The sequence below is a fragment of the Cebus imitator genome, unplaced genomic scaffold, assembly GCF_001604975.1.
Source record: "Cebus imitator isolate Cc_AM_T3 unplaced genomic scaffold, Cebus_imitator-1.0 Scaffold741, whole genome shotgun sequence".
Taxonomy (NCBI): Eukaryota; Metazoa; Chordata; class Mammalia; order Primates; family Cebidae; genus Cebus; species Cebus imitator.
This window is the reverse complement of record NW_016108056.1, coordinates 472,416-490,372: the sequence shown is the minus strand read 5'-3', so window position 1 is coordinate 490,372 and position 17,957 is coordinate 472,416. Positions and strand designations below refer to the sequence as shown.

Sequence of the window (17,957 nt, the reverse complement as noted above, 5' to 3'; positions counted from 1 at the left end):
AAAGCTGGAGGCATCACACTACCTGACTTCAAACTATACTAAAAGGCTACAGTAATAAAAACAACATGGTACTGGTACTAAAACAGACATATAGAGAAATGGAACAGAATAGAGGCCTCAGAAGTAACGCCACACATCTACAACCATCTAATCTTTGACAAACTTGACAAAAACAAGCAATGGGGAAAGGATTCCCTGTTTAATAAATGGTGTTGGAGAAACTGGCTAGCCATATGCAGAAAGCTCAAACTGGATCTCTTCCTTACAACTTATACAAAAATTAACTCCAGATGGATTAAGATTTAAACATAAGACCTAACACCATAAAAACCCTAGAAGAAAACCTAGTCAGTACCATTCAGAACACAGGCATGGGCAAGGACTTCATGACTAAACATCAAAAGCAATGGCAATGAAAGCCAAAATAGACAAATGGGATCTAATTAAACTAAATAGCTTCTGCACAGCAAAAGAAACTATCATTAGAGTGAACCAGCAACTAACAGAATGGGAGAAAAACTTTGCAATCTACTCACCTGGCTAATATCCAGAATCAACAAGGAACTTAAACAAATTTACAAGAGAAAAAACAAACAACCCCATCAAAATGTGGGTGAAGGATATGAACAGACACTTCTCAAAAGAAAACATGTATGCAGCCAACAAACATATGAAAAAAAGTTCATCATCCCCGGTCATTAGAGAAATCCAAATCAAAACCACATTGAGATATCATCTCACACCAGTTAGAATGGTGATCATTAAATGGTCAGGAGATAACAGATGCTGGAGAGGATGTGGAAAAATAGGAACACCTTTACACTGTTGGTGAGAGCGTAAATTAGTTCAACTATTGTGGAAGACAGTGTGGCGATTCCTCAAGGACCTAGAACTAGAAATACCATTTGACCCAGCAATTCCATTACTGGGTATATACCCAAAGAATTATAAATTATTCTATTATAAAGACACACACCTGTATGTTTCTTGTGGCAATATTCACAATAACAAAGACTTGGAACCAACCCAAATGCCCATCAATGATAGACTAGATAAAGACAATGTGGCACATATACACCATGGAATACCATGCAGCCATAAAAAAGTATGGTTTCATGCCCTTGCAGGAACATGAATGAAGGTGGAAACCATCATTCTCAACAAACCGACACAAGAACAGAAAACCAAGCACCGCACTTTCTCACTCATAAGTGGGTGTTGAACAATTAGAACACATGAACACAGACAGGGGAACATTGCACACCAGGCCTGTTGGGAGGTAGGGGGCTACGGGAGGGATAGTATTAGGAAAAATATCTAATGTAGATCAAGGGGTAGTGGATGCAGCAAACCACCATGGCACATGTATATTTACGCAACAAACCTGCATGTTCTGCACATGTACCCCAGAACGTAAAGTCTAATAGTACAATAATTTTTTAAAAGAATTCAGAATATTAATTAATTAATTAATTAAGGTCATGTAGGACAACCCCACAGCTAATATCATAATAAGTAGGAAAATGTTGAAAGCTTTTAATTTCTCCTTATTGAGCATAATGTTAGCTGTGAGTTTGTCATATATAGCCTTTATTGTGTTGAGATACTTTTCTTCTATACCTGGTTTGTTGAGACGTTTTTATCATGAATGAATATTGAAAAAAAAACTCTTAAATTTTATATGGAACCACAAAAGACCCCAAACAGCCAAAGCAATCTTCAGCAGATTGAACAAAGCAGGAGGCATCTCACCACCTGACTCAAAATATACTGCAAAGCTATGATAACCAAAAACAGCATGGTACAGGCATGAATACAGACACATAAACCAATGAAACAGAATACAGAGCCCAGAAATAAATCTACAGATTTACAGCCAATTGATTTTCAACAAAGGTGCCAAGAACATACAATGAAGAAAGAACGGTTTTGTTTCATTTTTATTGCACTTTAGGTTCTGGGGCACATGTGCAAAACAGCAGAACATGTAGGATTGTTGTATAGGTACATATATGGCAATGTGGTTTGCTGCCTCCATCGCCCCGTCACCTATATCTGGCACTTCTCCCCATGCAATCCCTCCCCAACCTCCCTACCCCCGTCCTTCCCCTCTACCCCCTCAACAGATCCCAGTGTATGATGCTCCCCTCCCTATGGAAAGGACAATTTTTAAGTAATGTTGAAAAAACTGGATATTCACATATGGAAGAACTAAAGTACACCCTTATCTAACAGCATATACAAAAATCAATTCATAATAGAATCAAAACTTAAATGTAAGCTCCAAACTATGAAACTACTAGGAGAAAACAGAGGGAAAGCTCCATAACATTGATCTGGGCAGTGATTTCTTGGATATGACAATAAAAGCACAGGCAACTAAAGCAAAAATACACAAATGGGATTATATCAAACTAAAAAGCTTCCACATAGCTAAAGAAACAATTGACAGAGTGAAGAGACAATCTACAGGATAGGAAAAAATATTTGTAATATTTATCTGATGAGAGGTTAATATGCAAAATATATAAGCAACTCAAACAACTGAATAGCAAGAAAGCAAATAATCTGATTTTAAAATAGGCAAAAAACTTCAATAGACATTTTTCAAAAAAGATTTGCAAATGTCCAACAAACATATGAAAAAATGTTCAACATCACTAATCATAAAGAAAAGAGAAACCAAATCACAATATCACCTCACTTCTGCTAGAATGGCTATTATCCTAAGATAGATAAAGCCAGATATGGTGGCTCACGCCTGTAATCCCAACATTTTGAGAGGCCAACGTGGGCAAATCACAAGGGTCAGGAGTTCGAGACCAGCCTGGCCAACATAGTGAAACCCTGTCTCTACTAAAAATACAAAAACTTAGCCAGGAGTGGTAGTGGGCCCCTGTAATCCCAGCTACTCGGGAGGCTGGGGCAGGAGAATTGCTTGAACCCGGTAGGCGGAGGTAGCAGTGAACCAAGACTGCACCATTGCACTCCAGCCTGGGTGACAGTGTAAGACTCTGTCTCAAAAAAACAAAAAAGACAGATAAATTAAAAGTGTTGTCAAAAATGTGGATAAAAGGAATTCTTTAAACTGGGCATGGTGGCTCATACCTGTAATCCCAGGACTTTGAGAGGCTGAGGCAGGAGAGTAACACCTGAGGTCAGGAGTTTGAGACCTGCCTGGCCAACATGGTGAAACCTCATCTCTACTAAAAATACAAAAATTAACTGGACACAGTAGTATGCATTTGTAATCCCAGCTACTCAGGATCCTGAGGCAGGAGAATTGCTTGAACTCAGGAGGTGGAAGTTGCAGTAAGCCAAGATCACACCACTGTACTCCAGCATGGGTGATGGAGTAAGACTCCATCTAAAAAAATTTAAAAAAAAAGAAAGAAAGAAATCCCTTGCACGTTGTTGGTGGGAATATAAATTAGTACAGCCATTATGGAAAACAGTATGGAGGTACAAAAAACTGAAAATTCAACTACTATATAATCCAGAAAACCCACTATTGGGTATATATTCAAAGGAAAGGAAATCAGTATATTAAAGATATATCTCCAGTCCCTTGTTTATTGCAGCACTGTTTACAATAGCCAAGAGATGGAATCAACCAAAGCATTCATCAACAGATTAATGGGTGGAGTGAATTAGCCCAATCTTGACTCACTGCAACTTCTGCCTCCTTGGTTGGAGCCATTCTCATGTCTCAGCCTCCCGAGTAGCTGAAATTACAGGCACCAGAACTAGCTAATTTTTTTTTTTAAGTAGAGATGGGGTTTTGCTAGGTTGGCCAGGCTGATCTTGAACTCCTTGCCTCAAGAGATTCACCACCTTTGCCTCCCAAAGTGCTGGGATTACAGATGCCCCGCTGAAATGTGACCTGGCTGCTTCTAACAATCTATGTTCATGTGTATGAGGCAAATAAATAATATGAAATTGGAACTTACATTTAAAGAGGAAGCAGAGAGTAAAGATTTTTTTAAATTGCAGCCTGGTTATGCGGTGGACAAGAAAAGCCCATTTCAGGGAATGAATTCAAGTGGGGCTACAAAAATTGCAAAACTAAAAGAAATGCAAGTGCTGATAGCCAACACAATAGGGAAAAGGCCTCATAGGTATTTCAGAGACCTGTGAGGCAGCCACTGCCCTGCACAACCTCAGGACACTGTACCTGCATCACAGCCATGGCAACTCCAGCCATGGTTCAAAGTGGGCCAGGTACTTAGGCTGTTGCTTCAGAAGTGTAAGACATAACCTTGGTAGCTTTCACGTGGTGTTAAGCCCACAGGTGCACAGAACACAAAAGCTGAGGCTTGGAAACCTTCATCTCTATTCCAGAGGATGTATAGAAAAGCCTAGATATCCAAGCAGAAGCCTGCTTCAGGGGTAGAGCCCTCATGGAGAACCTCTACTAAGTCAGTGGAGGAAAATCATGGGGTTGGAGCCCCCATACAGAGTTCCCGCTTGAGCACTGGATCTGTGAGAAGTTAGCCACCATCCTCCAGATCCCAAAATGGTAGGGTCACCAACGATTTGCACCATGCACCTGGAAAACCCACAAGCACCCAATACCAGCCCATGAAAGCAGGCACAGAGGTTGACCCCTACAAAACCACATGGGTGGAGCTGCCCAAGGTCTTGACAGCCCACCCCTTTCATCAGTATTTCCTGGATGTGTCATGTGGAATAAAAGGAAATTATTTTGGAGTTTTAAAGGTTAATGACTGCCTTGCTGGGTTTCAGACTTGCATGGGAGCCTGTAGCCCCTTTCTTTTGGCTGATTTCTCCCTTTTGGAATAGAAGTATTTGCCCAATACCCACACATCAATTGTATCTTGGAAGTAATTAACTCATTTTTTATTTTACAGGTTCATAAGTAGAGTTGACTAGCCTTGTCTCAGATGAGACTTTGGCCTGTGGACTTTTGAGTTAATGATGAAATGAATTAAAACTTCAGGAGACTATTGGGAAGGCATGATTATATTTTTTAAATATGATCATGAGAAGACAGAAGAGGATTCAAGATGGCCAAATAGGAACAGCTCCAGAGTGCAGTTCCCAGCAAGAATAATGCAGAGAGTGAGTGCCCACCGCATTTCCAAACAAATTTTCACTGCCCACAGACCAAGAGATTCCCAGGCCAAAAAGTGCCACGAGTTTTCAGCATGGTGGTTTCAGTGAGTGCTGGGTTGGTGCACAGAAACTCACACAAATCTGGGCGAGCATTTCAACTGGCACCTGGAATGCCTGGGAGACAGAGCTGCCCATTCAACTGAAAGGGAAGGGGAAAAGACAGAGCCAGGCAATCTGGCTCCACAGTTACCACCCCCACAAAACAAGCAACATGAAATGCTCTGGATTGCAAGTTGCACAGCAAGTGCAACTGGACCCAGGACAGTCCAGCGCAGTGGGGGAAGGGCGACCACCACTACCAAGGCAGTCTGCCACTACCGAGGCAGTTCACACAGCAGCTGGGCAGAGCCTGCAGCAGCTCAGCAACACCTCTGCTGGCAGATTGTGACTAGACTCCTCTGTGCAGGGTAGGGTATCTATGAAAAAAGGCAGCAGCACAACAGGAACTTATAAATGAAGTCAACCTTCCTAAGACAGAGCACCTGGGAAAAGAGGCAGTTATGAGTTCCACTGCAGCAGACTTAAAAGTACCTGCCCAGCAGCTCTGCACAGAACAACAGAGCTCCCAGCACAGCACTTCAGCTCCTATAAGGTACAGACTATCTCCTCAAGCAGCTCCCTGACCCCCATATACCCAAAGAGACACCTCATAAAGGAGACCTCCTGAATGTCAACTGGATAAACAATGAAATGAAGGCAGAAATAAAGATGTTCTTTGAAACCAATGAGAACAAAGACACAATCTACCAGAATCTGTGGGACACATTTAAAGCAGTGTCTAGAGGGAAATTTATAGCAATAAATGCCCACATGAGAAGTGAGGAAAGATCTAAAATCGATACCCTATCATCAAAATTGAAAGAGATAGAGAAGGAAGATAAAAAAAACTCAAAACCTAGCAGAAGACAAGAAATAACTAAGATCAAAGCAAAACTGAAGGAGGGAGGAACACAAAAAAAAACCCTTCAAAAAAATCAATAAATCCAGGAGCTGGTTTTTTAAAAAGATCAACAAAATAGACAGACCACTAGCCAGAATAATAAAGAAGAAAAGGGAGAAGAATCAAACAGATGCAATAAAAAACAATGAAGGGGATATCACCACTGATTCCACAGAAATACAAACTACAATCAGAGATTACTACAAACAACTTTATGCATATAAACCTGTAAAACTGGAAGAAATAGATAAATTCCTGGACAGTTGCATCCTCCCAAGCCTAAACCAGGAAGAAGTTGACACCTTGAATAGTCCAATAACAAGGGCTGAAGTTGAGGTGGCAATTAATAGCCTGCCAACCAAAAAAAGTCCAGGTCCAGATGGGTTCGCAGCTGATTTCTACCAGATGTACAAAGAGGAGGTGGTACCATTTCTTCTGAAACTATTCAAAACAATACAAAAACAAAGAATCCTTCCCAAATCACTTTATGAGACCAACATCATGCTGATACCAAAACCCGGCAGAGACTCAACAAAGAAAACTTCAGGCCAATATCCATGATGAACATCGATGCAAAAATCTTCAATAAAATACTGGCAAACCAATTGGAACAGCACATCAAAAAGCTTATCCATCATGATCAAATAGACTTCATTCCAGGGATGCAAGACTGGTTCAACATACGCAAGTCTATAAATGTAATCTACCACTTAAACAGAACCAAAGACAAAAACCACATGAGTACCTCAATAGATGCAGAGAAGGCCTTCGACAAAATTCAACAGTGCTATATGCTAAAAACTCTCAATAAACTAGGTATTGAAGGAAAATGTCTCAAAACAACAAAAGCTATTTATGACAAACCTACAGCCAATATCACACTGAGTGGGCAAAAACTGGAAGCATTCCCTTTGAAATCCAGCACTAGATAAGGATGCCCTCTCTTACCACTCCTATTCAGTATAGTATTGGATGTTCTAGCCAGAGCAATTAGGCAAGAAAAAAAAATAAAGGGTATTCAAATAGGTAAAGAGGAAGTCAAATTGTCTCTGTTTGCAGATGATATGATTATATATTTGGAAGACCCTATCAACTCAGCCCAAAATCTCCTTAAACTGATAAAGCAACTTCAGCAAAGTCTCAGGATACAAAATCAATGTGCAAAAATCACAAGCATTTCTATACACCAATAACAGACTAACAGAGAGCCAAACGATGAGCAAACTCCCATTCACAATTGCTACAAAGAGAATAAAATACCTAGGAATACAACTAAGGATATAAAGTACCTCTTCAAGGAGAACTACAAACCACTGCTCAAGGAAATAAGAGAGGACACAAACAGATGGAGAAACAGTCCATGCCCATGGTTTAGAAGAATCGATATCATGAAACTGGCCATACTGCCAAAAGTAATTTATAGATTCAATGCTATCCCCATCAAGTTACTAATGACCTTCTTCACAGAACTGGAAATAACCACCTGAAACTTCATATGGAACCAAAAGATAGCCCCCATAGCCAATACAATCCTAAACAAAAAGAACAAAGCTGGAGGCATCACACTACCTGATTTCAAACTATACTACAAGGCTACAGTAATCAAAACAGCATGGTACTGGTACCAAAACAGAGATATAGACCAATAGAACAGAACGGAGGACCTGTAGGCAACGCCACACATCTACAAACCTGACATCTTTGACAAACCTGACAAAAACAAGCATTGGGGAAAGGATTCCCTGTTTAATAAATGGTTTTGGGAAAACTGGCTAGCAGTGTACAGAAAGCAGAAACTGGACCCCTTCCTGACACCTTACACTAAAATTAACTCCAGATGGATTAAAGACTTAAACATAAGACCTAACACCATAAAAACCCTAGTAGAACACTTAGGGAAAACCATTCAGCACATAGGCATAGGCAAGGACTTCATGACCAAAACACCAAAAGCATTGGCAACAAAAGCCAAAATTGACAAATGGGATCTAATTAAACTCCAGAGCTTCTGCACAGCAAAAGAAACAATCATTAGAGTGAACTGGCAACCAATAGAATGGGAAAATATTTTTGCAATCTACCCATCTGACAAAGGGCTAATAACCAGAATCTACAAAGAACTAAAATAGATTTACAAGAAAAAACAAACCCATCCAAAAGTGGGCAAAGGATATGAACAGACATGTTACAAAAGAAGACATATATGAGGCCAAAAAACATACGAAAAAATGCTCATCATCACTGATTATTAGAGAAATGCAAATCAAAACCACATTGAGATACCATCTCACGCCAGTTAGAATGGCGATCATTAAAACATCTGGAGACAACAGATGCTGGAAAGGATGTAGAGAGACAGGAACACTTTTACACTGTTGATGGGAGTGTAAACTAGTTCAACCAATGTGGAAGACAGTGTGGCCCTTCCTCAAGGACCTAGAAAGAGAAATTCCATTTGACCCAACAGTCCCATTACTGGGTATACACCCAAAGGATTATAAATCATTCTATTACAAAGACACATGCATAGGTATGTTCATTGCAGCACTGTTTACAATAGCAAAGACATGGAACCAACCCAAATGCCCATTGATGATAGACTAGACAAGGAAAATCTGGTGCATATACACCATGGAATACTATGCAGCCATAAAAAATTATGAGTTTGTGTCCTTTGTAGGGACATGGATGAATCTGGAAACCATCATTCTCAGCAAACTGACACAAGAACAGAAAATCAAACACCGCATGTTCTCACTCACAGGCAAGTGTTGAACAATGAGAACGCATGGACACAGGGAGGGGAGCATCACACACTGGGGCGTATTGAGGGGGGCTAAAAGAGGGACAGCACTGGGGTGGGAAGGTCAGGGAGGGATAACATGGGGAGAAATGCCAGATGTAGGTGACGGGGGGATGGAGGCAGCAAATCACATTGCCATGTGTGTACCTATGCAATAATCCTGCATGTTCTGCACATGTACCCCAGAATCTAAAGTACAATAAAAAATAAATAAATAAATATAAAAACGTTAGAAGACATGAGATTTGGGTGGGGCTATATAAAGAAGCATACAGTTTGGATCTGTGCCCCCACCTGAATCTCATGTTGAAATGTAATTCCCAATGCTAGATGAGGGCCTTGATGGGAGATTATTGGATTATGGGGATGGTTTCTCATGGTTTTACAACCTTCCCCCCTCAGTGTTGTCATCATGATAATGAGTTCTTGCAAATGTGGTTATTTTAAAGTATGCATCACCTCTCACCCCTCTCTCTCTCTTGTTCCTGCTCTGGCTATGTAAGACATGCTTGCTTCTCCTTTACCTTCCACCATGATTGTAAGTTCCCTGAGGTCTCTCCAGAAGCAGAAGCCAATGTGCTTCTGGTACAGCCTGCAGACCTATAAACCAATTAATCTTCTTTTCTTTATAAATTACCCAGTCTCAGGTATTTCTTTGTAGCAGTGTGAGAACACACTAATACAGGAATATAAATTATTCTTCCATAAAGACTTGTGTAAGTATATGTTTGTTTTAGTCCATTTTCATGCTGCTGATAAAGACACCCAAGACTGGGCAATTTACAAATAAAGAGGTTTAATAGACTCACAGTTCCACGTGGCTGGGGAGGCCTCACAAGCATGGCAAAAGATGAAAGTCATGTCTCACATGGCCGCAGAAAAGAGAAGAGAATAAGAGCCAAGTGAAAGGGGTTTCCCCTTATAAAACCATAAGAACTTATTAGGCTTATTCACTAAAAGAACAGTATGGGAGAAACTGCTCCCATGATTCAACTGTCTCCCACTAGGACTCTCCCACAAAATGAGGGAATTATGGGAGACACAATTCAAGATGAGATATGGGTGGTGGCACACCCAAATCATATCATTCTGTCCCTGGCCCCTCTCAAATCTTATGTCCTCACATTTCAAAACCAGTCATGCCTTCCCAACAGTCCCCTGAAGTCTTAACTCATTTCAGCATTACCTCGAAAGTCCAACAGTCAAAAGTCACATCTAAGATAAGATAAGTCCCTTCTGCCTATGAGCTTGTAAAATCAAAAGTAAGTTAGTTGCTTCCTAGATACAATAAGGATACAGGCATGGGGTAAATACACTCATTCCAAATGGAAAAAAATGGCCAAAACAAAGGAGCTACAGGCCCCATGCAAGTTCAAAATCCAGAGGGGCAATCAAATCTTAAAGCTCGAAAATGATCTCCTTTGACTCCCTATCTCACATCCAGGTCACACTGATGTAAGAGGTAGGTTTCCATGGTCTGGGCAGCTCTACTTGTGGTGTTGCAGGTACAGCCTCCCTCCCAGCTGCTTTCATGATCTGGCAGTGAGTGTCTGTGGCTTTTCCAGGTGTACAGTGCAAGCTGTTGGTGGATCTACCATTCTGGGATCTGGAGGACAGTGGCCCTCTTCTCATAGCTCCCCTAGGCAGTGCCCCAGTAGGGACTCTGACTGGGGGCTCCAACCCACATTTCCCTTCTACATTGCCCTACCAGAGACTCTCCATGAGGGCCCCACTCCTACAGCAGACTTCTGCCTGGGCATCCAAGCATTTCCATATATCCTCTGAAATCTAAGTAGAGGTTCCCAAACCCCAATTCTTGACTTCTGTGCTCCCACAGGCTCAACATCAAGTGGAAGCTGCCAAGGCTTGGGTCTTACATCCTCTGAAGCCATGGTATGAGCTTTAAGATTGGCACCCTTTCAGCCAAGGCTGGAGCAGCTGAGATGCAAGGCACCAAGTACCTAGACTGCACACAGCACAGGAACCCCAGTCCTGACCCACAAAACCATTTTTTCCTTCTAGGCCTCCTGGCCTGTGAGGAGAGGGGCTACTGTGAAGACCTCTAACATGCCCTGGAGACATTTTCCCCATTGTCTTGGGGATGAACATTTGGCTCCTTGTTACTTCTGCAAATTTCTGCAGCCAGCTTGAATTTCTCCTCAGAAAAATGAGATTTTCTTTTCTGTCATAACATCAGGCTGAAAATTTTCCAAACTTTTATGCTCTACTTCTCTTATAAAACTCAATGCCTTTAACAGCACCCATGTTACCTCTTGAATGCTTTGCTGCTTAGAAATTTCTTTTGACAGATACCCTAAATCACCTCAAGTTCAAAGTTCCACAAGTCTCTAGGGCAGGGGGAAAATGCTGTCAGTCTGTTTACTAAAACATAACAAGAGTCACCTTTGCTCCAGTTCCTCATTTCCATCTGAGATCACCTCAGCCTGGACTTTATTCCCCATATTGCTACCAGCATTTTGGCCAAAGTTATTCAATAAGTCTCTAGGAAGTTCCAAACTTTCCAACATTTTCCTGTCTGGTCAGCCCTCCAAACTGTTTAACCTCTGCCTGTTACCCAGTTTCAAAGTTGCTTCCACATGTTTGAGTATCTTTTCACAGCACCCCACTCCTGGTACCAATTTACTGTATTAGTCTTTTCACACTACTGATAAAAACATACTCAAGACTGGGCAATTTACAAAAGAAAGAGGTTTAATGGACTCACAGTTCCATGTGGCAGAAGAGGTTTCACAATCATGATAGAAGGGAAAAGGCACATCTCACATGGTGGAGAAGAGACTGATAGTCAAGCAAAAGGAGTTTCCCCTTATAACCATCAGATCCTATGAGACTTGTTCACTACCATGAGAACAGTATGATGAGGGAAACTGCTCCCCCATTCAATTATCCCATTGGCTCCCTCCCACAACATAAGGGAATTATGGGAGCTACAATTCAAGATGAGATTTGGGTGGAGACACAGCAAAACCATATCTATGTTCCTTGCAGCACTAGTCACAATAGCAAAGGCATGAATCAACCCAAAGGTCCAGCAATAGTAGACTGGATAAAGAAAACATGGTACATATTTATCATGGAATACCACGCACCTTCAAAAAACAAGATCATGTCCTCTGCAGAAATATGAATGGAGCTGGAAGCCAAATAGCAAATTAATGCAGGAACAGAAAAACAAATACCACATGTTCTCACTTATAAGTGGGAGCTAAACAAGAACAAATGGACACAAAGAGGGGAACAATAGACACTGGGGCCTGTTTGAGGGAAGAGAATAAGAGGAAGAAGAGGATCAGAAAAAAATAACTATTGGGTACTATGCTTAGTACCTGGGTGATGAAATAATCTGTACACCAAACCTTCATGACACAAGTCTACCTATATAACAAACCTGCACATGTGCCCCTAAACCTAATATAAAAGTTAAAAAGAAAACAGTGTCATTTTTTAGGGCCTCCACATGGTTCCACCTAATCTGTTTGTCCATAGCCAAGTCCAGCTATGACCATCCACCTGTGAAAGAAAACTATAATGACTCCAAACTCTTATTCTCTGTAGCTGATGCTCTCTGGCTACCTCCCCCACCACCAACAACAAATCTCCAAGATAGTCTCCCTGGACCCTCTTCTCTCAGCTGTATATTTAAAGTTTGTTCCCAAAGTTATTCACAAAGGACATTCATTAGCCTGTTCCAGGTGAGGATCCCCCATGCAACTTGTGTTTCTTCACTCAATTAATCCCCAGTGCATGCTCTCAATAGAGCAGATATAACCTGTGTCACTCTGGGTGAAGTTTAATCTGGGGTAGGAGTGGGAGTGCATATTATGCCTTCTGAGATCATCAGTTCATTTCTCCTACAGCAGAAAAGTTCAGGACTACTCTGCTCCTCAAAGTCCTTCTTTTAATGTCCTAGTTATTGGCTATGCTTTAAAAAGAGGATCACCAAAAACTCTGATTCAGCTCCAATTTAATTAGTTGAACAGTGGAGATCAGCAAATCCCCACTGAAATGATAAGAAATAGGAGCAGCAGAAGACTACTTCTTACCTACAAAGAGAAGTTTGGAGTTTTATGTATTTCTATGAAATGTAGTATAGAACTTGGTGGCAGAAAAGGTAAAAACAAAATGCAATAAATCTCATACTATTTTGTAATTATGTTGCCTTAAAATTTTAATTCACCACCAAGAATATTTAGGATGACAATCTCACAAGTCATTTGGATAGTCAAGTAAGGAAGTATGTTACCTATTTGTAGCTTCATTGATTTTACTTCTCTGGAGTTGTAAAGCCTGAAACTGATACAGATGTGAATATTCAACCACTTCCTGAAGACTCCAGGTTAGTAACCAGGAGGGGAAGGGCATCTGCAGCTAATGATCTCTGGCCACCACCCCCAGCACCACCAACCCATCTCCAAGCTAACTCCCCTGGACCCTCTTTTCTCATCTGTATATTTAAAGTTTGTTCCCAAAGTTATTTACAGTAACTTACCTTGATCCCTGATTTCAACTGTTGACTGCAACCCACAAGGAAGTTATAAAATCAGTTTAGTTAGTGGGCTGCAACGAGCATTTTAAAAAATTAAATAGAAAATATCAGATTTTATCACATGGGCCAGGTACAGTGGCTCACATCTGTAATCTCAGCACTTTGAGAGGTCAAAGCGAGAGGATGACTTTGAGAGGACGAGAGGAGAGCCCAAGAGTTCAAGACCAGCCTGGGCAACATAGCAAGACTCTGTCTTCACAGAAAATTTACAAAAAAATTAACTGGGCATGGTAGTGCATGCCTGTGGTCCCAGCTATTCAGGAGGCTGGGTTAGGAGTATCGCTTGAGCCCAGGAGGTCAAGGCTGTAGTGAGCCATGATCATGCCACTGCACTCCAGCTTGGGTGACAGAGTCAGACCCTGGACAAAAAAAAAAAAAAGAATATACTATACGTAGTAAGGAATGCTCTATACAACTTTTAAGTGAGATATATATGTGCTTATTAAAATATATGTAATTTAGAATGAATTTTAATCAAAAATGCTTTAAATCTGCTGCCTTAAAAACATTTATAAAACATAACTAGAAAGAAATATTAAATAAATCAATAAGGGCACTCCCCAGTAATGTGACTCTGTAACTGCATGAGCTCACAATAAGTAGAAACTTGAAACACCCATGAAGTCCTCAAATATGGAATCTCCCAGGAAATCCTGGATCATAGTTTTATACACTTTCTCCATAAAATTCACATGCTCACATACACAAAATGTTTTACACATAATTTAATGGATTCACATACATAGTAAATCGAATCTAGGGATTACTGGATCCCTAGTTTAAAAGCTTTTGCTTAAATATTCTTAAGATCCTAAAATTTCCTTGGAATGTAATAGAATCTCCCTGTACTTACAGGAAAGCAAAGTTCTAGATCTAAAGATTCTAAATGTGTTTGTGTAAGTATTCTAATCTAATATTTACTCACCCCTAGAAATGGTGAATGTTTCAAAGGACAAAATAGCATAATGCTAATACACAGATCTTTAAATCTAACAGACAGATATAGGCTAAGAAGTTGGAGGGTCCACTGGAAAGAAGTGGCACTTTTTTTTGGCATCAAGGGAATTAAGGAAGCTGAACCAGAAGAAAAATGAGAAATTGCTATATTTATATACTTTTTTTAAAAAAAAGTAGGGAAGAATAAGAAAAACAACAATTCTGAGAAGGGTTAGGCACACAAAGGAAGTATGGCAATGAATGGAGTCAATGAGAAAGTTAATGCTGGGAGAAAGAAATTCATAACTATTCTGGAAGGAGGTACCAGCTGGAGGCTTCTTTTATTAACTTATTTCACAACTTTTTAAACATCATCTGTGAGACAGACATTTGTTTCATGTGAGAACTAGGGAGGGTATAATGTGGAAAAATAATAACAAGAACTTTCCTCCATAGGGTGAATGGGACTGGAAAGGATCCAACGCCATTCAAATGGGCCACTGGTCTGGACCATGTCATCAGAGGAGAAGTACATCATCCATTTCATTTTGGTCTTGTCAGACTTTATCTGTTCATTTCAGAGCCCCTCTTCCTTTCTCACCTTTGATTACTACTCTCTTTTTCACTTTGAGACTAAAAATTTTTCAACAATGAAAAATAAAACTATATTAACTGAGTTCATCCTTCTGGGTCTAACAGACGTCCCTGAACTCCAGGTGGCAGTTTTTACCTTTCTTTTCCTTGCGTATTTACTCAGCATCTTTGGAAATCTGACTATCCTCATCCTCACCTTGCTGGACTCCCACCTTCAGACTCCCATGTATTTCTTTCTCCGGAACTTCTCTTTCTTGGAAATTTCCTTCACAAACATCTTCATTCCCAGGGTCCTGATTAGCATCACAACAGGGAACAGGAGTATCAGTTTTGCTGGCTGCTTCACTCAGTATTTTTTTGCCATATTCCTTGGGGCCACAGAGTTTTACCTTCTGGCTGCCATGTCCTATGACCACTATGTGGCCATCTGCAAACCTCTGCATTATACCACCATCATGAGCAACAGAGTCTGCACCCAGCTGATTTTCTGCTCTTGGCTGGGTGGGTTAATGGCTATTATACCACCAATCACCCTGATGAGTCAGCAGGACTTTTGTGCATCCAACAGACTGAATCATTATTTCTGTGACTATGAGCCTCTTCTGGAACTCTCATGTTCAGACACAAGCCTCATAGAGAAGGTTGTCGTTCTTGTGGCATCTGTGACCCTGGTGGTCACTCTAGTGCTAGTGATTCTCTCATATACATTCATTATCAAGACTATTCTGAAGCTCCCCTCTGCCCAGCAAAGGACAAAAGCCTTTTCCACTTGCTCTTCCCACATGACTGTCATCTCCCTCTCTTATGGAAGCTGCATGTTTATGTACATTAATCCCTCTGCAAAATAAGGGGACACATTCAACAAGGGAGTAGCTCTACTTATTACTTCAGTTGCTCCTTTGTTGAACCCCTTTATTTACACCCTAAGGAACCAACAGGTAAAACAAGCCTTTAAGGATATAGTCAAAAAGGTTGTGAATCTTTAAAGAATTGAAGAAATATCTGTGGGACTAGGTATGAAAAAAAGAGAGATGAAAAAAAAAATTTAAGACTTCATTAATGAGTCCCTACTATGTACTAAGCTCTCTGCTGGTTACTAAGTACTCAATAAAGAGGTTAACTTCAGTTCATTGAGAGAGACTTGGAAATAAATTACAACCTATTAAGTGTTAATAGTGAAATGAATATGGTTTTATACCATTTAGTTACTCAGTTGAATAACTCAACCTAAGTTAGAGACAAAATAAATGTTTTCAGAGGGGATAGAGAAAGAAATATTGGTAGAAGGAATATTGTGAGTAGGAGAACAAAATTTCAATCCAAGGAGACTGAGTGAATCTTACCATTATTAATTTCAATCAAAACAAAAGGAGTCTGAAAAAGTTATGGAGATAATAAATTTAGCTTTGAATTAAGTTAAATTCTCATTTTAAATGAGTTAAATGCCCATCTGAATTTAGAACCAGATCTATGAATTTCACAATCTTTAACAGGTACATGATAGTTGATGATGCAGGACTAGATGAGGTCATAAATAAAAGCTTGTATAGAAAAGGCTTAAATATTAAATGTTAAGGATCCTCCCAAAATTTAAAGAGCAGAAAAAGCAGAGGGATTAATAAGAAAGGCAATAGGCCTGTAGAAGAGATGTCTCAAGAAATACAGTTTGTTGTCAATGTGAAATGCTGCAGAGAGAGCTTGATAGGAAGAGTGAAAGTATGAGAGGTGACAATGGATTGTTGTTGATCTTAGCCATTTTCAGCAAATGTGAAAGTTGGGTAGGAAGTTGGGTTGTGTAGGAAGAGATCAGATTATTGTGGGTCACTAGTAAATGGGAGCTGACAAGTGAGAGAATGATAGAACGGAATTTTGCGAATAGAGAAATGAAAAGAAGAATGACCCCCAAGTTATATTTCACTGTGGTATTCTGTGCTTTTTCACTAATAATATCATAATAATGATTTTAGATGTAAATCTGTATTCACCTCTAGTCTGTAAGGCACAAGAGTGCAGGGATAATAGCTTCTTATCACAATTCTGCCTGCAATGCCAAGCAATGATAAGTGCTCAATAAATAGTTCTTAAACGGATGAATGAATGATGCATGGATGGATGGATGGATGGATGGATGGATGGATGGATGGTTGGTTGGATGGATGGATAGACAAATGAATGAGTCCTTTGATGAATGAGGGACACAGAACAGAATTTTTTTAAATAAAGGGCCGTGATCATTTGAGGCCTTATATACTTTGAGGAAGTTATTATCAAGGCATGTTACATATGAACTAGATCTGCCTGGAAATTCCACTCTGTTTTACACATGGGGAACTGAAGCTTCAATAAGTGAAATCACTTCTGCAAGGTTACACAGCTAAGTGCCTGTACTACAATCAGAAGCCAAATCTGTCTGGTGCCAGAATTCACTGCTTAACTACTGAGCCATACAGCCTTTCTAACTGGTTTTACCATTTCCGCTCCTCAACACTTCTATGTATTTTAAGTGACCTTGACTTTTTATCTATTTTATTTTTCCAGCCTCTTAACATGCTTGGTTAGAAGCCTTTGGGACATGACTCTTTTTAGGAAGTTGCAAGTATACACAAGCTCCACCCTATGGCTCTTGGCTTCTCTCAAAATGCTTCTCCTTTCCATATCCATATCTCTTATGAACAATGTGGATCTCCTGTTTATTTTCTCCCTTTCAAAAGGAACATAAAGACCCCAAAGAGCATGGAAATTAACAAAACAGTATTTTGCTTCCATCTTCCCTCCTCCCCCCAATAATAAGATTTCAATGAGGATTAACTAATAAACAAGGAGACTCATATAAGCTGCTAACTGGGCTCACGTCCTCCCTATTCATCTTGTTTCTGAGCTACAGGGGAACATCTTTGGCTTCTAGACTTGAGGGCAGAAATGGTGGGTACATATTATAGTGTCCTGCCCATAACAAGTACTCAATAAATGTTCAATTAGTA

General features: G+C 40.1%; 1 protein-coding gene across 1 annotated transcript; it reads left to right on the top strand.

Moving 5' to 3' along the window:
- The first annotated feature begins 12,710 nt into the window (after positions 1-12,710).
- LOC108296793 (olfactory receptor 2AP1-like) lies at positions 12,711-17,066 on the top strand. Its single transcript, XM_017519381.1, has 2 exons — positions 12,711-13,236; positions 14,839-17,066. Exon 2 carries the CDS (start codon positions 14,844-14,846, stop codon positions 15,822-15,824), a length of 981 nt encoding a protein of 326 aa, XP_017374870.1. The 5' UTR covers positions 12,711-13,236; positions 14,839-14,843; the 3' UTR covers positions 15,825-17,066.
- Positions 17,067-17,957: the final 891 nt, after the last annotated feature.